General features: G+C 44.0%; 1 protein-coding gene across 1 annotated transcript in view; it reads left to right on the top strand.

Annotated features, from left to right (window-relative positions):
• The window catches only part of LOC147022196 (cartilage acidic protein 1-like), a 211,402-nt gene that overhangs the window by 64,422 nt on the left and 122,089 nt on the right, over positions 1-24,891 (top strand). The window contains exon 4 of the mRNA XM_085890487.1: positions 10,509-10,665. Within this exon, the coding sequence (XP_085746613.1) occupies positions 10,509-10,665 (157 nt within the window). The remainder of the gene's footprint in view (positions 1-10,508; positions 10,666-24,891) is intronic.

Here is a 24,891-nt window from a genome sequence, read left to right on the forward strand (position 1 = left end):
AAAAAGGTCGAGACAGTAATTAAAACGAGTGATTTAAGTGAAGGAGAGAAAACTTTGTGATTAGAAAAGCTGAGAAAAGAGTTTACTGAAAAGGTTGAGACTATAGCTGATGGAGAAGATGGAGATTCCACTTCACATTTGTTCTTCTTAATCCTTAAAAATGAGAGAAGAAAATCTTAGTACATAGTGTAGTCATGGCTACTATATGGAGAAAAGTATGAGACATTACTTTGTATTATCCGCTTTTTCAAAGTAAAGATCCAAATGTTTATGTTGAAAGCGAAAAAGCTTCTTATAATTTGTAGGAGTTAAAATAGAATGATTCATTGTCTCAAGTGTAAAAAGAAAACTGAGACTAGAGATATCTCTAGTCTAAAAAGGAGAAATCATAGAGTTATATAGAAAGGAATATGTACGATGTGTGGAAATAAAAAGAGACAATTCATTTCTATGCAGAAAAGTGGAGGAGATATATAAAAATTGCTATCAGGAAGTAAATTTACAATGACTGGGATACCCGGAGAACTACATCTACCGGGGTATTCGTTCTGTGGTCCTGGCACAAACCTGGAGAAGAGATTAGATGAAGCTGGCAATCCTAAATCTTGGAGCAGACCCAACAATAGGGTTGATGAAGTGTGTATGAAACACGATACTGATTATGGGAATAGCACTACTTTGGATGAAAAACATGAAGGTGATAGGGGAATGGTATATAATTTGTCTTTGAAACGAAATCTAACGTTGAGAGAGAAAGTTGATAGATTTATCGTGAAGAAGATAAGTGCTAAATTACGACTGGGACTTTGTGTTTCTACTTTAGCGGAGCAAAAAACAATTGATGCCATTAAGCCTGAAGAGCAATTAGATTGAACTTAATAATGACAGGGGATATAAGTATGCTTTAACCGTTATTGATTTGAGATATAGATATGCGTGGGTTGTTCCTTTGAAAAACAAAAGGGGGAAGTACTCTTATGTTAGCCTGCAATGGGATATTTAGAAAAGTAAAAGGAAGCCAAAGAAATTATTGGACTGATGAGGGAACAGAGTTCTATAATATAATATTTATGGATTTTATGAAGGCCCATGGTATTACATTGTACAGTACCTTTAATGAAGGAAAGGCTGTTGTCATTGAGCATTTTAATCACACTTTGAAGGAGAGATTATACAAAAAGTTTACTCACCTCGGCCATAATAAATGGGTTTCTGTCATACAACATGTTGTGGATGCTTACAATGATACAGTTCACTCCAGAACAAAATCGAAACCCTCATAACCATTGGTAAAATTAAAAGATGAACAAGAAATTAATTTGAGGAAACCAAAGTTTAGAGTTGGCGATATCGAACGAATACACCGATGGAAATCACATTTTGACATTCTAAGAGATGGACTAATGAGTTCTTTAAAGTCGTTGATGTACTCAACACAGTACCCTGGACTGATAAATTATATGATCTGTATGGAAAATAAATTTTGGGTTCATTTTATGCCAAATAATTAGAGAAAACAAACGTTGCGACGGAGTATGATCCAGTCGCCGCCTTCATCGGCCACGATAACTAGAGCTGTTGGTGCCCCTGAGCTTTTACCCACTCTATCTAGTGGCATACAGATACCATACAGATCAACTCTATCTCAGAAGGCTCTAAACAAATTTTTTTCTCACTACCTGTCGCATTTTTCGAGAGTAGCCCGTCCCTGCATGTGTATGCAGTCGAGGACCTGTCGGAGCTCCTTTGCTACTAGTGCCAACAGACCAGTATCTTCGGGAAGAATTGCATCAAGAATCTTGAATATGTCGTCAGGGTAATAATGGCAGTTCACCCGCTCGGTGGGTTGGACCCGGTCCCAAATTTTGATGGCTTCCGTGAAAAGATTTTTTGCCCATTGGCAGTTCAATTCAGGAAGCTGCAGGGGGTCAATACCCATGAAACATCACATAATATGAGCGGAGTTTTTATTCAGATCCGTTCATCCGATTTCTTTCAGCATTGCTTGGATGTCATCAACTGTGGGTAGGAGATGGTTTTTGTTGGCGCGCTGAATGATTTCCCGGAGTTGCTCCAGGAGTTTTTCTCCTTAAGTATTATCAGGGTCGTCTTTATCTCTGAGCTCCTCCTCCAGCTCTCAAGCTAAGATGCGGTCCATCCAGAGCTGAAAGTGGTGATTCAGGTTGAACGATTCCGATTTGACATTCTGCCCCTCCTGGTGGTATAACTGTGCTTTATCGAAGATGGTTCCTTTCAACTCTCGGACCTCTCCGCACTCGGCGTAGGTCAGCTCTGAAGTATCAGCTCAGCGTTAACCAATATCTCAACGCGACAGTCCAAACAAATGTTGTACTTCCTTTTGACTGTCGCAATGGAGTGCTTGATGGTCATAGCGACACAATCAATGTCATTCCTGGTGTCTTGGTCGAGGAACACGGCTCCTTTCAGTTGGTGGTGGTCGCTGAGTCCCAACTCTACCTGAACTCGCCGGACAAGATCGTCGAGTTCGCTGAGAAAGTTTTCGGAGACAATAATTTGATGGCACCCAGCCTGAATGATGGGGCATCCTCCTTCTCCAGTGGTGGCTTGAAAATGGAGATGACTGGTGCATAGGATATACCTCAGGCAGATGACTTTGAGATCCTTTTTTGCTTTACAAAAGCAAAGCGTTTGCTTGACTGTCTCTAATTTCTTTAGCTTCGCTATTAATCAGGCCGCGAGATTGAATTTCATAGCAATGCCACGCCTCATTCTTTCATTGATGCTACTATATATTACTAACTGAGATAGCTCAAATTGAATGTTTCGGTAGTACAAGTCAGACCTCTGTGTTGCAAATGCCTGGGCATACTAAGGAAAATACCAATGTCTAAATGGAAATATCGGTGGTTCAACTTAGACCTCTATTACCTCAGGACGCCAATATTCATCTCAAAAGGTATGGGTCTGGGAGCATTCCCAAAGCTCTGGAGCCCTATAAAACACAAGGTGGCTTTGAATCCCCCTTTCCTATACTACTACTGTGACTACACCATTCCGTGCATTCGCCACTCTGAGTGGAAGACCATGCCTTACTACCATCCAAACTCTCCTTTTTTAATCTTAAACTGTCCTGCACTGCCCATTCTGCTGAAAAATTAGTCTGCACTTGTTTTGTCTCTCCCATCATTATCCCTTCATAATCGCATCCTTTCTCATGTAAAAAGTCCTCTCTCTTTCAGTCACTCCTCATAGCAGAGTCTAGATGGGCCTGGAATCAACCTAGGTCTATGTTGTAACCTCTCTATGGCAGTTATGTCTTTCTCAGATGTGGTGACCAAAACTGTACACAATATTCCAGATGAGGCTTCACTAAATTCCTATATAGTATTAACAATTACTTTAATTTATAATTTATCCCCCTCTGAATGCAACCTAAAACCCCATTAGCTCTACCTATGGCTGCCTCTCTCTGTGCTGTCTGCCCATCCCCCACATCTATTGTTCTCCCCCACATCCTTCTCCTATTGGAGGGTTTGTTCAGATGGATGGATCATGGGGTGTGACTGGTTGAGTATTTTATTGTTGTGCTTTTGTTGGAAAGCGATTGTGGTGATGTGATTACCTCCACCACCAAAGGTGGACTGAGGTTATGTTTTCATGCTGTCTGTCTGTTTGTGAGCTGGATATTTCAAAAAGTTATGGACGGATTCAGATGAATCTTGGTGGACAGGTTAGCTGTGCAACACGTATGAATTGATTAGATTTTGGTGATCTGGATCCACATCCAGATTCTGGAAAAAAAAAATTGTTAAAGTGATTCATAATTAAGTGATGGGGCCTAAAACTATATTTGTATAGCATGATATATCAAAATGTTTTGGATGGCTGATGACAAAACTTGGTGGATGAGTTGGGAGGTGACAAGAACAAGCGGAACATATTTTGCTTCAGGTCTGGATCCAGATCCAACCGATCAGTGGGTTACTCAGAAATGTCTTGAAATCCTTTATGCATGTGGTATCTTCTACCTTTTACCCCGTTAGATGATCTGCCTGCTTTCCGTATTTGGCTTGTTCCATCTTTTTGAGAAAGCTTAATGCTGTAATTATCGAACAGAATGTATGTTTCACTGTAATTGCAGGATTTGCTGATAACGGAGTGAACGAATAAGTCAGAGAGATTTTTGCAGTTTATAATTTGGCTTTTATGACCAATCGGCTCTTGTATGAGGGCCATACCATCAATTTCGATGCAAGTCGAACCTTGCAACGATTCGGGTTGGTCAAGTCTGTCTTCATCAATAGATGTTTGAGCGGTGTCAGGCATGGTTGTCTCTGATACCTTGCCCTCCAGTTCGTCGATGAGTGTGGATTTGCTGGAGCAGGGCAGTGGATAACCATCAGGCATCATGAGAGTTACATTGAAATTAGCAAACTCATGCTTTCCAAACGACGTCTTCTGATCCAGTTCTCTGGATCGTTTGCAATGAGGAATAAGTGACCAAATATGGAGTTTGTTGTTTTCAAACTGACAATTTCAGCTGCCATCTTAAGACTGACAGTTTTGCATCCATCACTCCAAGTCAGATCTTTCAGTTTTGGCATTTTATCCCACATATTTTTTTTCTCCATTGATTCTTTCCTCAACAGACGTAGTGAGAGCCTTGTTTCCACGTGATTCCATGTCCATTACATCATGATATACCTTTGTGGGCATTGTCTGTTTCAGTCTCTCCCACAAGTCACACTTGTTGTGGTGCGTTTAAACAGTACTTGAGCAAGGATTGAGGATCTGTTGTCATACCAGTCATGGCACCATCTCCTTTATGTACTTTGTTGACATGTTCTTGGCTTGATCTGGGCTGATGGATGTGAATGCAGCAGAATTGGTATTGACTGCAAACTCACCACTGTCGAGTTCCTGCCATATGGATGGATGTATCTGCAATAGTTGATACATGTCTACCACATGTTCTGAAATGTTTTGGGCAGAGTCGTGCCTCTTGAATGTGAAGAAGTAGGTGCACATCTTTTCCAATGAAGTAAGATGCAAAGCTAGTTCCGTTTGCATGTGCCTTGCAGGAATTGAAGCAGATCGATGATTTGCTTCATGTACATCCGATAAAAATGTGGTTAACTGAGTTCCTCATTGCTGAAAACGTACAAAAAGAAAGTTTATCCATGTCTTTATGTTGATATATTTATTTCCTGTATTCCGCGGTTGCCATGTTGGATTTTGGTCGGATTCATGCGTGTAAAATGAGAAACATTTGGTTTTGACTCCTTATAGTAGTGATCTTCACTATATTTTTTAGAGGGGGGCCACTTTTGCCGACAAGACCAGTGTGAGAGCCATCACACCACCTGGAGGACTCCGTAATGGCTGCGATTAGGCCCCACCCCCACGTACTCTTCTTTGTTGTGGTTAAATGGGCTGCAAGCATAATTGTTTGTATACTGCCATACACTGATGTACAGTAGTTCTTTTAGTTTTATGCTTTGCGTTGGAACACTCATTTGAAATCATTGGGTCAATTCGATAGCATTTATGGTGGATTATGATGTGGGTTTTTTCACATTTGTTTATTATCCGCCGCACGTCAGGGGCCACACTTGAGGCCACCAGTGGCCCGCGGGCCGTGCAATGAAGAATAGAGCCTTGTAGTGGTCTAAAGAAGTGAAAAATCACAAGTTTCCAGATTCTGGATGAAAAATTCACGAGAGCAGTATTTGCTACATTGGAACATACATACGCTATTGTGTCCTTGTACAAAGTAGAGATGAGGGGCACTGCATCATTTGCACAACTGTGGCAGTTGAAAAAAAAAAAACATGCTACATACCTGCTGTCGAACACGCATTCGAATGAGCAAACAAAAACCCAATATGGGGTCGAGGGCAGACGTAGAAGATTAAATATCGGATTGTGAATTTGTTTCCCCGAGGCTATTGATGTAATAATTATTAGGCACTTTTTCATGCAAATAACGAAATAAAACAAAGGTTGATAAATAAATCAGGACAATTTTGCATGTTGCAGGCACAGTGGAAGCAGAACCAACTTTCAATGCTCACGTATATATATACTCGTTGCAACTCAAGTGTTTGTGACCATGGGGACAATTGAAATGAATTCACAACAACACCTCTTGCCGGAGTTGAGTCAGGGGCGAGAGCAGTTAAGTTTGCCAATTCACTCCAAAGCGGCTCCAGCAGAATTGCATTAGTGTGTGGAGTGCTCTGTTCAATTCAACGGTAACCGTGTGTCTTTCACTGCAGGTTTCATTGGAACCGCAGTAAATTAAACTATGGCCTTCGTAGATTGCTGTGCAATATATCTGTATCTACCAAGCTAAACTTGAATCCACGGATTTGTAATTTCTCACGAGTATAAAAACAATTATAATCTGGCATTGTCTCAGATACAACTCGATCGTGATTGACACCTTAATTGAAAACTCTCACTTGATTTGCAAACTGCCTTCTGGGAATAGCTGAGTCTTGAATACAAAAAGAAGATTTGTCGTCTGTCTTGCGCTGAAATGGAATCAAAACTCCGACAATGCACTTTAGTATAATGTACAGCCTCAAGGGCCACAACTACATCAGGATTTTCATACTGGCCTGAAGCTGGACTTTCCTGAGCCAGCATCTGATGCAGATCATTCTACATCGCTGAGACGATGTGTATCTGCCATGTCAAACGGACCGTATCGAGCTGGGTTAACCATAGTCGGCTATACGTGCCACCACAAAAGTGTGAATGCAAACCTGGCACAAAAAAAAAAACAACTCAAAAATGGCACAAAACAATTGTTATTGCACAAGTAAGCCTGATAATCAAGATAATATGGCATCTCCACTCTCTGAATGAAGTGATTAGGATGAAGCATAAACTTGTGCAGAACAATGCTGTTTGTTCTAATATGACAATGTTTGCTTGATGTAATTTGATAATTACACACCACCATCATGAGTAGCCAAGAATGCAAGGGCAAGCAAGCCATAAATTACAAATTAATGAAATGTCTGTTGGGTGCATAATTAATGGCACTGCTAAAACAGCAATAAATAATGCTTTACAAACGATTAGTCCAAAAAAAAAAATATCCAAGGTTATTTGTACAATAATCACAAGATTTCATGCACAATAGAATGTTTATTTAACTAAATGGTTTGCTTTAACAGGAAAAAAAATTCCCGTTTTATTATTTATTTTCCAACTCAGTTATGAACAACACATGAGCAATCGGAGAGATTGCACATTAAAAAGCATGGGGATACGGTTTGGGAACTCTCAGTGCTCTGCAGTACCAAATGCACATCAATGGCATGAATTATTTCTTTATTTTTGATTGAACTCTGAGAATTTTCAGATCAAAGTTTTTCTAAACTTCAGGTGCAACACTTTCATTATTTATGACCACTACATTTTAGTGAGGTATGCATTTTAGAACTGGCAGGATAATCTAGAATCCAGACAAGAGGTATGCCTCTGCTCTGTTTAGGCTGGGTTTGAATCAGACGCAGCTATAAACTGCAATGCTGGTGTTTCACATGCAGCGGGGAGGGATCATTGGGTGTGCCGTCCCTCGGATGGACGTTAAACTGGGCGTCCCGTCTGCCAGCATTGGTTGGTGAAACATTAAAAATCCTACGGTTTCCTGAGCTCGCCTACTCTTCACGATCGCCAGCACCCTGAAAAAAATTACAAATTCCTACACACTCAACTGAGTGTCCCATGTCGAAGTGACGACCCTTCGAGGAGTGTAACCCTCACCAAAAAACTGCTCCGACAGCACCGAAGCACTGAAAGATCATGGTACGTGATGATGATGAAGCTACCTTTTAAGACTGAAATGACAAATTGGGTTAAGGGATTGCGAAAAAACGAATTTATGTAAATACAGTAGATCCATTCAATTGGCTGCCAAAATAATTGCTTAATGCACTGGTGTGTTAGATTGCTTTTCACCTGAAGAATAACAAAGCTTTACATTAATTCCACAAAACGGTAAATAGCATCCACTGTAATACATGGTACCATTCGTCCAAGAAAGCAGAGCTGAATTAAACAAAAGGGCAGTTGAGGAGGCAGACAGTGTCTTCCTCAAATGAATCAAGCAACACTTGGAATGGCTGGATAATGACAGTGACTGGAAACATCGCATCGTTATCATGATACGCGAGCAGAAGGAAGGTGTGAACCTGACCTGCCAGGATATCGAGACACTCTATGGATGTCACCAAGCTTTAAATTGGGAGGAAATGTTATAAACCATGCTAACACAGCATTGCCAAGACCAATATTTCACCTCCAGTGGCCTGAGCTGTTTGCATGATTCACTAGGTTGCCACAATAGTTGAACTCTTTCATCAGTGCGACACAGTGTGAAATAGGATTTTGTGGACCATGCAGCTCTCTGACTTTGGTTCAGAGTTCAGTCTGGGTGGTCAACGGCACCACTTTTGGTGGCTTATTCGGTAGTTACAAAAAAATTAAGTGCTTGTGAAGGCCATCCATTAGTATGCAATACCTGATATGCCCTTCTTATGGATTTGTAATGATCTTGTCCACTTTACCATTTCTTGGAGATGCATATTAGTTACTTCCCATGATCTGTCCATTATGTCAGTAATTCCTGCCAATGTTGCAGTGCTTGTGGGTAGATGTTTTCTTATTTTTTATCATTTCAAGCTCTGTATGATTGAAAGTTGTCTTAATGGCTACTTTCATCAGCTTAGTCACTACCTTAAGAGCTTGCCGAACTGCACACGCTCTCACTGTTATTGTCTCCTCCACCGAAGGTGGATGGGGTTATGTTTTCACCCCGTTTGTCTCTGTCTGTCTGTCTATCTGTCTGTCTGTCTGTGTGAGCATGATATCTCAAAAAGTTATGGAATCGATTGAAACTTGGTGGACTTGTTGGGTTTGTGACAAGGACGAATTGATTAGACTTTGATGAAGCTTTGGATCCGGATGCGAGAAAATTTTAAGTGATTCTTCACCATTGAGAGATTGTGCCAAAAATGAAATACCGTATATGGCATGCTATCTCAAAAAGTTATGGATGGATTTGGACAGAACTTGGTGGACAAGTTGGGTGTAACCAGGCCGAATTGATGAAATTTGTGTGAATATTTAGATCCGAGAATTTTGAAAGTGATTCTTCACCATTGAGAGATTGGGCCAAAAAGGATAAAAGTAGCATGATATCTCAAAACTTTGTGGACGGATTCAGATGAAACTTGGTGACTGAGTGGGTTAGGTGACGAGAACAAGCCGATTAAATTTTCGTTCAGGTCCATCTGGCCATCTGGTTCAGGTTCAGGTCCTCGATCTGGCCTATCAGTGGGATACAAAACGTAAACTGTTCAGCCTGGTGGAGGTATATGCTCCACCGAGTGCCGTTCCAGTTAATGTCATGAAGTCACTAGCTTTTGATTAATAACGATACAAGTTTTGAAGTCAACTTATCAGGGTGTTCCAAATGAAATCTTGCTTTTACGTATCGTCGACCGAGAATTAACAGGGTCTATCTGACATTTCATTCAAATTTAGAAGAAGTCCATGTAGAAGGGCAACAGAAGAAACTAAGTAAGATTATTTTATGTAACCTTTATATGTACCTGCTATGTAGCACACGATATGAAAATAAAATGTTATGAGATTGCGGCAATTCCACTTTGAATTTTTGATTTCATTTTTCTCAAACTTTAAAAAAGTGTAGTTGGACCCTGTTAATTCTCGGTCGACAATATTTATTATTAACATGACAGTGATGGTACAAACTGGAATCACTGTTCCAAAAGGAGCAAGTATGTATATATATATATATATATATATATATATATATATATATATATATATATATATATATATATATATATATATATATATATATATATATATATATATATATATATATATATGATGGCCTCAGGACTGTCAATGATCTGAACACGTCTATCTGTCATTGGCTCATTGCACATGCGTTAAAGTTATGGACCACATGTACATACTGATATAGCCTTAATGCTATGCTTCATCATAATGGTGCTCATGTTGAACATCTTACAACAACAAAACCTGAGACTTTGATTTGTACAGTGACACCAGTTTTATGTTCACATCATTTATAGTTGGTTGTTAATGAATGTGTATACTCATGGTGTTTCTTCTGGACCTCCCTGTTTGGTCATCTCTGCAGCTTCTCAAAACACACACACACACACACACACACACACACACACACACACACACACACACACACACACACACACACACACACACACACAGAAATTGTAATTCACAAATGCCTTAATCTATGTAATACATGGAAGTGTGAAGTGTATTCTGTAATCTCCCATAAATTTACATCAAAGTTGTGGTCATGCTGAAATATTTTCAATCTCTGAATTTAATTTGCGGCCCATATTGTTTCATTCCTTCTTTGTCCGACAATAAATCCACTCCATTATTATTTCACAAAATATGCTTATCTTCCATTTAATTGCATTTTGCAGGGCTTGGGTAGGTATTCGATGTACGTGGCCAATTACGCAAGCGGGAGTGTGGGACCTCATGCCCTCATTGAGATGGATGCTGCAGCCAGCGACGTGACCCGTGGAGTGATTGCCCTCTCTAACGTGGCAGAGGAAGCCGGAGTGGCTAAATTTACTGGTAAGGATGCATTTTTCCAGCCTGCTAACCACTCCAGTCAACCGACCTCGGCATCAGAACAGAGCAACAGAAAATGTTGCTCAGCCACACTTGCCCCTCCTGTCTCATGCCCCCCTTGCTGTGCGTTATGTGTGAGCTCTCATACGAGCCTCGACAAGGAATACAAAAAAAATGTTGCAACAAAAATTGCAGCAAATCAAATAGCATTGCCTCACTCTTCACTCATTACCTGTTGCTGGAATTATGACATTTATCTTATTGGCAGCACTACGGAATGGCACACATAACAATGAGCAATATATTGCATTCTGAGTCAACACTCACCAACTAATTTAACTTCTATGTACATTAAATATTAATTACATCTCTCACAATTCTCTGCCAAATTTTTACAAATAACGCAAGATGACACTGCACTGTTATATTTAATGTTTCTTGCTTCCTTTTTTACTCCTTTGAGCTGCAGTTCTGTTGTTCATGTATTGCATGCACAGGGACATAGGATTATTATGCAGAATAAAATGAGGACAGCAATGTCAAAAGACATACGGGATATAATTAAAAACTTATTCTGTCAAAATGTCGGTGGAGCCTGTGCTGTGTCACGTGATTGGGTTTTCGTATATCATGCCTCGCCCGCTAGGGGTGGCAGGAGTGTACTTCTGGTCGCGCAATAAAGCGGAGTTGATGCTGGCGCGTGCTTCTTGCATCCCACTGCACCTCGTACACTCTAGTTGGCTGACGAGGATGGTTGAATACGGACTTGTGCCCGTTTTCGACGGAGACGACTTCGAATTGTTTTCGGAGCAATTGGGATGCTATTTCCACGCGAACGATGTGGTCGACGAGAGCAAACAGAAGTCGATCTTGCTCGCTTCGCTTTCGCCGAGCATTATCGGCTACTGGGTGATTTGGTGGCACCGAACAGGCCCCGGGATGACGAGCTGTCGTTTCGGGACATTGTGGAGAAAATGAAAGCACACATGGCGCTGGAGAAGTCATTACAGCTCGCTCGATACCAGTTCGATCGGCTCTCGAAAGGGGCAGAGGAACACGTCGCTGATTTCGTGGCGCGGATTAAGCGTTCTTCCGTGGCCTGCAAGTTCACGGCGGGGGAGCGTCCAGCTCGGCTCAGAGATCGTTTTATCGCTGGTTTACGAGATGCGAAGATGGTTTCAGCGGTTTTACGGCTGAAGGGTGAAGCCATTACATTCGACTCGGTGGTCAGCACGGCTACAGCGGTCGAGCAGACTCGCGGGGATGTTCGAGCCATCACCGGCCACGCGGGGTCGCGAGCACCCCGGGACGCGCGCACGACCTTCGATGCGGGTCGGACGTCGCCACGCGGCCGCGCGTGCGGCGAGGTGACCCCGCGGACACGCTTGGGATGTGGAGGTCGACACCTGCGCCGTGCATGCCCGTGTAAAGGCAACGTGTGTTTGAATTGTCACAAGGTGGGTCATTTGGCGCGTGTGTGCCGTGGGGCGCCGGCCACCGTTAAGGTCATGGATGGCGATGTGCGAGGCGACTCGGGGCGGAACCAGCGGCTGTTGATGGACCTGTTTTCAATTGGCCCGGCGACGGCGCGCCCGATGACTGTGGAAGTCGAAGTGAACAAAACGCCGATCACGTTCCAGGTCGATACGGGAGCAGCGGTGTCGCTCATTGGCGAACAGACCGCGCGTAGACTCAACGGCTTGAAGCTTATCAGGTCAAACCTCACGCTGTTCACGTACACCCGGGAGAAGATAACGCCAGTCGGGATGGCAGACGTGTCTGTGCGGTACCAAGGCCAGGTCGCCACGCTTCGGGTGTACGTCGTGCGGGGGAGGGGACCGTCTCTCCTCGGCCGAGATTGAATGGCCCGCATCAGGCAAGACTGGGCCGCAGTTCACCTTGTGCAACCCGTGCCGAGCCGGTGGGAGGATCAGTTGGAGGAGATTCTTCAAAGACATCAAGGTTTGTTTAGCGACGACCTTGGGAAACTCAAGGGCATGGAGGCAAAACTCTTCTTGAAGGAGGGGGTGGTTCCTCGGTTTTGTAAACCGCGTCCGGTGCCGTATGCCCTGCGGGACAAGGTCAAGGGTGAACTGGATAGGCTGGAGGCCTGTGGAGTGCTCGAACGGGTGTCGTGCTCGGATTGGGCCACCCCAGTTGTCACGGTGCTGAAACGGAATGGAGACGTCCGATTGTGCGGGGACTTCAAATCCACGGTTAACCCGGGGCTCAGCGTGGAGCAATATCCACTGCCGTCAATCAATGAAATATATGCGCAATTGGCGGGGAGTCAATACTTCACGAAGCTCGACTTGCGTGATGCATATTTTCACCTGCCGATGGATTCCGGGAGTAGCGAGCTTTTGACAATCAACACGTGTCAAGGACTCTATCGATATACCCGACTCTGTTTTGGGATTGCTTCGGCCCCAGCTTTGTGGCAGAAAGCCATGGATCAGGTTTGCATTGGCCTGCCCGCTCAGACCTACCTGGACGATGTGCTCATTGCGGGGAAAACTGCGGACGAGCATCTTGCGAACATTGCCCAAGTGCTGACAAAGCTAGAAGCGTGCGGCCTGCGCTTGAACAGGGGCAAGTGCGCGTTCTTCAAGCAGCGCTTGGAATACCTCGGGCACATCATCACGCCGGAGGGGCTGTTGAAAGGTCCTCGGAAGGTGGAGGCGATTCAGCACATGCCACCGCCTCGCGACAAGACGCAGCTGCGCTCGTTCATTGGTATGGCCCAGTATTACCAAAGGTTCGTGCGCGGGCTCAGCTCACAACTTGCGCCGTTGACGCGGTTGCTCAGGAAGGACGAGCGCTGGGCTTGGGGGCCTGCACACCAGGCGTCGTTCGACCACGTCAAGCGGCTGCTCACAGAGGCTACGGTCCTCGTGCACTACGAGCCTGCGCGTCCGCTCCTATTGGCATGCGCTCTGCATATGGCATCGGGGCAGTGCTCTCCCACAGGATGGACGATGGTTCCGAGCGGCCTGTTTGTTTTGCATCCCGGACCCTGTCCACAGCAGAGCGTGGATATTCCCAGATTGAGCGTGAGGCTCTCAGCCTCGTCTGGGGTGTGCGGAGGTTTCATCAATACCTGCTGGGGCGGCATTTCACTTTGCAGACGGATCACAAACCGCTTCAATTCATCCTGAGACCCGAACGCAGGGTGCTGGTGGTAGCAGCCGCGCGAATACAGCGGTGGTGTCTGTTTCTGGGTGCTTACGATTATGATATTCAGTTCCGAAGCACCGAGAAGCATGCTAACTGCGACGGGCTCTCACGCTTGCCGTGTGCGGAGGGTCCAGCTGCGTCTGAGTTGGCCGACCGGGTCGATGTGTTCGCGCTGGGCCAGGTCCAAAGCGGGCCGGTCACGGCCAGGCAGGTCGCGGTGGAATCGGCTCGTGATCCGGTGCTTGCCCGTGTCGTCCAGGCGATTTCTATGGGGAATTGGAGCGATCTGCCTTCGACACCGGCATTTCAACCTTTCACGTCACGCGCATCGGAGCTGTCGTTGGTCCAACGGCGCGTAATGTGGGGAATAAGGACGGTGATTCCACCGAGGTTCAGGCAGCGGTGTTTGGAAGAACTGCATGTCAGTCACCTTGGCATCGTGAAGACCAAGAGTCTTGCTCGTAGCCTGTTGTGGTGGCCGGGGTTGGACAAAGACATTGAGCAGTTGGTTAAGCGTTGCGCCACGTGCCAGACAGATGCTGATAACCCGCGTCGAGCTTCGGGTCTCTGGCCTGTGCCAGACCGAGCTTGGCAGAGGGTCCATGTAGATTTTGCGGGACCGGTTAATGGCAAAATGTTTTTGATTGTGATCGATGCATTCTCTAAATGGCCGGAGGTTGTAGTAATGCAGCATACATCAGCAAACATTACAGTAGAGAAACTGCGGACGATCTTTGCTAATAAAGGGTTGCCGGAGATCCTGGTCTCTGATAATGGTCCGCAGTTCCTCGCGGGTGTATTTGATGAGTTTATGCGCCAGAATGGTATTCGACATCTAAGGTCCGCACCGTATCATCCTGAGACGAATGGCCAAGCTGAGTCGTTTGTCAAGATGTTGAAGCGGGCTTTGCGCAGGGGGGGTGTTGCACCTGTGCAGACGGTGGTCGATGTCTTTTTGCTCCATTACAGGAACGCAGTTCATCCTGTCACGGGTGATTCGCCTGCCATTCGTCTCTATGGACGGACTTTGCGGTCCCGGCTGGATTTGCTGCGACCTGGAGGGTCGGGGAGTGGGGCAATGTCGCGTCCGACGCGGCTGCGCAGCTTCGAGGTGGAGCAGCGGGTAATGGTGCGTGATTATTTCCACGGTTCCAAATGGATGCCGGCGGTGGTCTCTGTGGTGCTGGGGCCGGCGAATTGCATGGTGCGGACTGATGGTGGGGATGTGTGGAAGCGGCACGTGGACCAAATGCATGATCGCTGTTCAGCGTCGCCCCCCCCCCACACCTCCCCGGGCCGAACGATGCGGGACCCCCACCGGTAGTATCGCCGGCACCTGACGTTGTATCGCCGGGGCTGGTTGGGCCGACGCCAAGGGGGTCTTCGCCTGATGCCGTCCTACCCGGGGACGTCAGGCAGGCTGGGCGGTCGGGGGTGGCTGGTGTTGCGGAAAGTGCGAGTCCGGCGAGGGTGTCACCTCGACCGAGCCGGGAGGCGTCTGAGCCTGGGCTGTCTGGCGGCGCTGCCCGTCCGAGGCGGGTCAGGGTGCGGCCGCGGTACTTGGAGGATTATGAGTGTTGATGGGTTTCAGATGGTCATGTTGTGATTGTCCGTTCATCATGTGACGGGTCATTTTACGAGGGGAGGAGTGTGCTGTGTCACGTGATTGGGTTTTCGTATATCATGCCTCGCCAGCTAGGGGTGGCAGGAGTGTACATCTGGTCGCGCAATAAAGCGGAGTTGATGCTGGCGCGTGCTTCTTGCGTCCCACTGCACCTCGTACACTCTAGAGCCTGTTGGAACAGCACATCATACGAGACTGCACTCTATATACACTGTACACAAGCACCTGTTTTTACATGTTCATTTCTCAAGTGCATGGGGTCTTCACAAAGTTATTAGAACGAAATCTTATGATCATGGAGCAAACGTGAATGTCACCAAAACTCCAGAATTGGCATATAACAGTTATTAGTCCTACGTAGAGATTACAAACTCTGTTCTACCTCTGGTTCCAACCACAATACTGGCCTTAAGTGGTCACCCAAGGCCAGCAGACAAGCACGTACTCTACCCTTAACCCTTTAAACCTTGAGCTCCTTTGACTTTGGGCTCACCCACCCAAATTGGTTTCCTGGAGAAAAATCCGGCTGCTTGGGAATATGAATGTTTGAATATGGCCGGTAAACCGGCCGTTCAAATATATTGAGGTTTGAATAACGGCTGGTAAAACGGCCGCGACGGTTCAAAGGGTTAATAGTATAGATGCCAAACAGCCATTTCAGGGCAAAGCGTGCTTTTGTGTCATTATGAAGTTTTTTTTTTTGGTTGATTCATCATCTCTGAGCTATGCTGAATCAGAATCAGCCGGGTGCCAGACTCGCACCCTTGAGGAATTTTTTTTGGAGGCCAAAAACAAAATGGCCACCACCGACTTTCGATAAATTCTGTTTTGGGCTTTATCTTCACTTCTAATGCAGTTACAAACACAATTTTGGTGTCTACTACTATGTTTCATGCGAAAGACAAGGTAAACGTTGATGATTCTCTCAAGATTGGACGATAACAGATGGCGGAATTTGAATCTGGATGGCCAACAAGCTTTAACAAGACACTAACCAAGAAAGTGACCCTGATGACTTCGACCAAAAAGAGCATCAAGCTGGATGGAAGGCCAGTGTATGATAAAAAATTGATCTACACTCGAGTCATATGTCTCCAACAATACAGGGATATTGATATCAAGGATGTCATCTCTTACGAACTGTCCCCTGTCCCAGTCTCCTTGTTTGATGAGAGCGGTGCGATGCGGGCTCAGTCGAAAGCAATCCTGAAGACGAAACTCCAAGTTGAGCAATCAAGTCGATTCCAAGGCGTTCTCGATGCTGTCATCATCGATGGATGCGCCATGTTATGGACTGTACATTGGCCCACAAATGATACAGTTGAGGATTATGTGATCAACTTCATGGGAACCATCAAATACCACCTGGAGTGTTGTGACGTATACCTGATTTTCGACAGGTACATCAAAATCAGCACGAAACAAATGATGCGATCCAGTCGCGCAGGTCATGATTCAAGTCGAAAACATCAACTCAACTTACACACAACACTTCCAGCGCAAAAAGTGGTCCTAAATGTAGCCTACAACAAAATACAACTGATCGATATGATCTGTCAGTATCTGATGACCCACATTGTGGACAACCGGACCAAACTGGTGATCACCGGAAAAGATACTACACCAGTACAAGTATGGAACAATTCCACTCTCTAGAGACAGGATCTGAAAACACACCATGAAGAAGCAGATGTTATCATCATCCATCACTTAGTTAGAATTGTGTTAGGTGTTAGTGGTGACTCACACATCAAAGTGGTCTGTGACGATACAGATGTCTTTGTCCTGTTGATTCATTTCTACCTTGAGGAAAAGATGACTGTGGATGTCAGCATGGAGAGTCCGTGTGCTGGGAGGGTGAACATAGACATTCGCCAAACAGCACTGAAACACAAACGCATCGCCAAATATCTGCCTGCTGTACATGCTCTGACCGGATGCGATACTGTGTCGTATTTTTTTGGCATTGGAAAGGCCACAGCGCTGAAGGTACTCATGGGCGGTCATCATCCCACCTGACTTGGTCAGCTGGAAGCAGATGAGGAAAAGATGATATTTGTGGCAACTAACTTCATTGCTGCCTGTTATGGTTCCAAAGTCGAAGGTGATATGTCCACACACCGGTATCAGTTGTGGAAGTCTAAGATGGCCAACTTCAAGATTACCTCTGCTCCGAAATTGAAGTCGTTGCCCCCATCGCATGATGCCTTTGTTCAACATGTACATCTCGCTCATCATCAAGTCAATATATGAAAATCGGCCACTCGGTCAGACCCTCCGAACTTGGATCCCATCAAGTATGGATGGCAAGAAGGTGAGGACGGTGCGACGTTGTGTCCAACCACACTTCCACCTGATGTGTCTGCTGCACCAGTCACCATTCTGCAGCTGATCAAGTGTGGATGCTCCACCAGCCAGCCATGTTCCACCGGGAGGTGTGGTTGTGTGGCAGCACAGATGTCATGTTCAATGTTTTGCAGTTGTAATGCTGGATCAGACTGTTGTAAAGAACAGACAAGGGCAGTAACTGCTAATCACGACGACGATGACGAAGATTGAACATCATGTAGAACATTGCATCCTTAACAAAGTTAATATTTGTTTGCCTAAAAATAAAAGGTAATTTCAAAATCATATACATGTACATACTTACTTTGATGCATAACCCAAAGTCATAGTCAACTATCCACATGTATCCAGATATATTTGTGTAAAAATTGTATTCCAACATAATCATCAATTCATTGATCATTGCAAGTAAGTCACTTCAGCTGTCATTGGCTATTATTGTTCGTAGTATTAATATTTGAGGGTTCATCAAATTCAATTTCTTACTCGAAGTGATCAGTGGAACTGCGAAATAGCCATTTTTCATATTAAAATGGTGGCCGTCATATATATATATATATATATATATATATATATATATATATATATATATATATATATATATATATATATATATATATATATATATATATATATGTATATATGTATATATGTATATATGTATATATGTATATATATGTATATATATATGTATATATGTATATATGTATATATGTATATATGTATATATATATATATATATATATATATATATATATATATATATATATATATATGTATATATATGTATATATATATATATATATATATATATGTATATATATATATATATATATATATGTATATATATATATATATATATATATATATATATATATATATATATATATATATATATATGTATATATATATATATATATATATGTATATATATATATATATATATATATGTATATATATATATATATATATATATATATATATATATATATATATGTATATATATATATATATATATATATATATGTGTATATATATATATATATATATATATATATATATATATATATATATATATATATATATATGTATATATATATATGTATACACACCTTCAATTCTATCATTATCAGATTCCTTGACCATGAAAACATAGTCGTAGACACCAAAATTGTGTGTAAGTGCATTAGAAGTGAAGATATAGCCCAAAACAGAATTTATCGAAAGTCGGTGGTGGCCATTTTGTTTTTCACCTCTAAAAACAATTCCTCAAGGATGCGAGTCTGGCACCCGGGTGATTCTGAATCAGGATAGCTCAGAGATGATGAATCAACCAAAAAACTTAATAATGACGCCACAACATGCTTTTTCACATTTCCGCTGGACGACGATGCATGACTCGGCTCGGAATCTTTTGCTTCACGCATCTTCTCTCCTCTCCCTCTTTCCACCCCTCTATCTCGTCCCCTTTGGATGAACAAAAGAGCATCCATTACTGATTCACAATCACCGTTTCCTCTGGCACGACACCACCCCCCCCATATTGCACCACACCACACCTCCCACACCTTAGATACCAGTATTTCTCCCTCCTACCTCTCCCAAAGCATGCTGGGTTGCGTTGGTTGGCCGACCACGCCAGGTATTGTGAGGCCATTCGTCCTCATCTGCTCTCTTTCCTTTTGGCTATCTAATCATCCTCGGGCTTGTGTGTGTATGTGATGGCGCCTGTCATATCATAAGTTAAGATTGTAGAAGTTCTAACAGGATAAGTCCACTCTGTGCCTGCTTTTGTAAATTGCTTGCCTTTTGTCGCACCCCACAAATTCCTTGCTGTCCCTGCTGTACATAATAATAAACCCCATTCACTGTGCCACTTACCTTTCCTTACTTGATTGTAAATAAATGCTTTGTGTAGAAATGTTCCCAGCTCGTTTTGGTCTTTTACTTCATTGGTCCAACATGGTCCGTATCCTCGCTGAGCCGGGACGTTATCCCCCAACGATCTGTTTTCTAGCCGGTACGTCCTTGGGCAGTTACGCTCGGCTGCATCTGATCCGGTAAGGTGATCCAGTTTGAAAAAGGCGTACCGAGGACGTGTCCCCCGGTAATTAGATCACGTGACCATTAGGTAACTGGTATCCATTAGACGGAGGACCTAAGTTGCATGGTTGAGGTATTGGCGTTCACGGTCGATTAGCGACCCACCACATCACGGAGTTATTCGTGTGTGTTTTGAATCATGTTTTATCACCACTGGCATGTCGGCCAATGCGCTGATTGAATTTGGGACATTATAACCACAGCATGAGTCAAAACTGATGGCCTTCGGAAATTGATGCCAAGCCTCACTAGGAAAGTTAAACAAACCTCATGAGGAAAGTTCACCTGTGGTTCATGCTTGACCCCAATCCTTTTCGAATGGAAGGAACTACCAAAGGCAACAGATCTCGTTGGTGTTTCTGTATGTCAGAAATCAAAGAAAATATCTGTTCAGCTTTACCAGTGGACAGCCTCCTCCGACTATCTGTCGCTAAATTGGTGACAGTCTACGTGGAATATTTCACCACGTGTCCAACCACCCTCCACCATAACATTGGGATCAGGACACTGATCCGATTCCAATGACCATAACAATAAAAAGCTCTTAATTTGTAATCACTGACTCACTGATTTTTATAAATGGTTCATACTTTCTGGGTGGGCTCCAATGCTGAAATTTTGCATACCGATTTAACTCGAAGCCAATACATATTCCTGGGAAGACATCACAAAACTATCCGAAATGTAAAGAAATTAAAATATCCGTAAACAAAAGTTGACCCGTGTTACCCTACTCTGTTCATGGTAGGTCACATGACTAAAGTCAATGGCACGTCATGTGATCGTGCAAGGTAATGGTCAGTCATGGGTGTTTCTCGGTTTTGTCCAGGTATGCGAGTCATGATTTCAAATGGGGAACTCTGCAGACCATTATTTGACTGCTTGGAAAGCAGAACGAGGGGCAAGATAAAATTTAATGCTCAGGAGATATTCAGTGAGACGACCCTGACCTCTTCTTTGAGATTGAAGGCATCCCATATACTGTTGACATTTCAGAATTAGCATGTCCAGGGTGGACTGACATAGGAAGAAGCAAGTTTGACAGGATTGAAGCAAGAGGAGAAGCCAGGAGTATGATTTCAGAGAGACAGAAAAATGGAGACTCCAATGAAAGTTGACTCCAATGACAATTGAGGTAACACCAGTCAATGAGCGTATTATGAGACCAAGGATTCGTCACTCCTTGGGTGTCATTTCCCTGGTCTCTTGTATATGCTCTGACTGAGGTGAGTGATCTCACCGTGAAGGACACATTCTATTCCACGCTCGAGTCTGTGATTGATCAGTGCCCCAAGAAAGATACTCTTCTAGTCTTGGGGGATTTCAATGCATCGACTGGAATTGATAGGGATCGTTATGACACATGTGTTGGTCCACATGGGACTGGAACTGTGAAGCAGAATAGCAATAAGTTCCTTGACTTTGCAGGAAGTCATGGATTTGGGGTGGCTGGATCATGGTTTCAGCGCCCAGAGGCTCATCGCTGGACTTTGGTATTCCCACGCTGGTGGTGTGGCAAAGGAGATTGAACATGTGCTCATTGATGGTCACGAGAGGATGATCCAGAACTGCAGGGTCGACCAGAGTGCTCAGTTCCTCAATACATAGGCTTGTGGAAGCACCTATGAAATTGCAGCTAAAATCTGGGAGAATGTCACCTTCCCAGCCAAAGCTGGATGTTGGCAAGCTCAAGAATGAGAAAGTACATGAGGATTTTGCGAACAATCTGAGTGGGTATTTGGGAGGTCTGAGTGTTTTGGAGAATCCTGAAGAGTTGTAGAGTGCCTTCAAGACCACCATCCTTGATGTTGTCAGTGGATGTCTTGGAACTTACCGTTATGTGAAGACGAATTGTCTCTCAAGGGACACTGGATAACATTGACCAGAGTTGCAAGGCCAGACTTAAAGGCAGAGCTGAGCTGTTCAGGGAGTTGAGACGTAAAACTATGTGCACTGAGGGTAGACAAGGAGGCATATGTACAAGGAATCTGTGAGGGGGCAGAGCATCACCTGTGGTCAAGTGATTCTTATCCTGCTTTCAGGGGAATTCGCACATTGCGTTCTTCCAAACCCATCCCTCAGTGCACTGCAGTTAGAGCAGAGGGTTTGGGGCTCTTGACAGAGGAGTCCAAAGTGAATGCCCACTGGGCTGGTTATTTTGAGTGGCTGTACCACGCTGAGCCGCCAGCTGATGAGTTGAGTGTCAAGGATGTTACTATCACGATCGCTGACCCACCAATCAACTGCGATCCACCTTTGTTTGTGTAAACACAGGATGCGGTGAACCGGTTGAAATGGGGTAAAGCTCCTGGGATATGTCGTGTCCATGCTGAACTTCTCAAGGCTGGTGGAAATGCTGGGCTTGTATTGTTGCATGCAGTTTTGTGCTCTGCCTGGAACACAGGCATCATCCCAACTGACTGGAAGAGTGGCCTTGTTGTCCCTCTCTGGAAAGGGAAGGGTGATCACCAGGACTGCAACAACTACCGAGGGGTGACGCTGCTCTCAGTGCCAGCGAAGGTCTTTGATTATTATTAGTTATTATTATTATTCGAGCACTCACTTCCGGTCTGGGTTTGGAGCATTGGCAGGTCTCCTTGGGGGCTCCCTGCTGACGATCTCAAAGTTAAGTTTCCGGTCGTTATCTGTCCCGTTTTAACTGTTTATGTTCTCAGCTACATGTTACTGTGTGTTCCAAGTTCGGTTTTGTTTCAAAAATCGTGCTATTTTGTGAGATTTCGTCGAACATGTCTTACTGGGTGCTTGAGGCCTATCCTTGAGGCTTGAGGCCTTCCCTTTGTTCCCCTTGGTGTGCGATTGTGTTTATTTGTTTTTTCTCCCCATTATATTCAATTTCTATCTTTCCCACTTTCTTAACGTCCCCCATCCCAACAAATCACTCTATTTCTTATCTAAAAAAAAAAAAAGCTATCTTTCTCCGATTCTTCTTCTTCTTCTTCTTCTTCGTCTTCTTCCTCTTCTTCCTCTTCTTCCTCTTCTTCCTCTTCTTCTTCCTCTTCTTCTTCCTCTTCTTCTTCTTCTTCTTCTTCTTCTTCCTCTTCCTCTTCCTCTTCTTCTTCTTCTTCTTCTTCCTCTTCCTCTTCCTCTTCCTCTTCCTCTTCTTCCTCTTCTTCCTCTTCTTCTTCTTCTTCTTCTTCTTCTTCTTCTTCTTCTTCTTCTTCTTCTTCCTCTTCCTCTTCCTCTTCCTCTTCTTCTTCTTCTTCTTCTTCTTCTTCTTCTTCTTCTTCTTCTTCTTCTTCTTCTTATTCTTCTTCTTCTTCTTCCTCTTCTTCTTCCTCTTCTTCTTCCTCTTCTTCTTCCTCTTCTTCTTCCTCTTCCTCTTCCTCTTCCTCTTCCTCTTCCTCTTCTTCTTCTTCTTCTTCTTCTTCTTCTTCCTCTTCTTCTTCTTCTTCTTCTTCTTCTTCTTCTTCTTCTTCTTCCTCTTCCTCTTCCTCTTCCTGTTCCTGTTCCTGTTCCTGTTCCTGCTCTTCCTCTTCCTCTTCCTCTTCCTCTTCCTCTTCCTCTTCCTCTTCCTCTTCCTCTTCCTCTTGTTCTTGTTCTTGTTCTTGTTCTTGTTCTTGTTCTTGTTCTTCCTCTTCCTCTTCCTCTTCCTCTTCCTCTTCCTCTTCCTCTTCCTCTTCCTCTTCTTCTTCTTCTTCTTCTTCTTCTTCTTCTTCTTCTTCTTCTTCTTCTTCTTCTTCTTCTTCTTCTTCTTCTTCTTCTTCTTCTTCTTCTTCTTCTTCTTCTTCTTCTTCTTCTTCTTCTTCTTCTTCTTCTTCATCTCCTCTTCTTCTTCATCTCCTCTTCTTCTTCCTCGATTTTTTTTCTACAACACTTCCATGACCTAATCTGTTGAAAACTCTCTCAAACATTAACAATAATAACAAAAACGATCCCTTATAATGCTTCATATTCCTCTTTCACATGTGTGGTACTCTTTACTGCATCAGAATGCACTACTCTTCTGCTATTTAAACAGACTGCTCTCAATTCGACCTTTCCTTCATACCTTGCCTAAAAAATCCAACTGTTACAGCATTTCTTCTCTCCATGCTCTGAATTCGCCTTTATTGCATCCCTCAATAAATGTGTTTAAACACATAACTGACCTAAAACTTTTAAAAACCCCAGTTTGCTATGAATCTTCGCATTCCATCAACCATTCTTTTTTTCTTACTTCAATGCCAACTCACTCCTCTCACCCCTCACTCTCAAAGCAACCATCCCACTCTTCTCCCTCCAAGCCTCCCTCTCACCTCTCTCAAAAACTCCCTCCTCACCTTTTTCCCACCATTCATCCCCCTCACTCATCCTTCCCAAAGTTGCCCCCCCTCCCATCCACAAAGCTGCCTCCTTCCACTGCCCTCTCAACTCCATCTCTTCACTCCACCTCCTCAAATCCTCAACTGCTTTCTTCCCCCTCTCTTGTCCCCCTCTCCCCAAGCACCACATAAAATTTTCACCTCCTCATTCGGCCCCCTCCCCTCGCTATTCTGCAATCCCCCACACTCTTTTAACAACACTCCTTTCCTCCCCCCTCGTCCCTTGTCCTACCCTCCCCCTCCCCCCACCCCCTGCACCAAAGCCTCCTCCCCTACCTCTTCAATAAAAGTATGGACCTCAAATATCAGGGGCCTTCGCTCAAACCTTTCAGATCTTTCCATACAGGTTGCCACTGACAAACCAGATATAATCTGCCTAACAGAAACTTTCCTCCCCAAGATGTGTCTGACACCCAAGTATCTCTCCCTCGTTACTCCCTCCTCCGATTTGACAGAACTGAGCTTCGCCCTGGTGGAGGAGTTGCTCTCTTCATCAAAGACTCTATTCCTCACTCTCCATGCACTGCCCTCACTCCCCCACATCCCCAGGAATACCTCTGGCTACGACTTCCCCTCAACTCCCACCTCATGTTTATATGTGTACTGTACCGTCCACCTAACAGTGATGACTCCCTCTACACCTCACTATCTCAA

The sequence above is a fragment of the Eptatretus burgeri genome, chromosome 8 (genome assembly GCF_056783735.1).
Source record: "Eptatretus burgeri isolate ZD-2024b chromosome 8, Ebu_testis_v1, whole genome shotgun sequence".
NCBI classification, from domain to species: domain Eukaryota; kingdom Metazoa; phylum Chordata; class Myxini; order Myxiniformes; family Myxinidae; genus Eptatretus; species Eptatretus burgeri.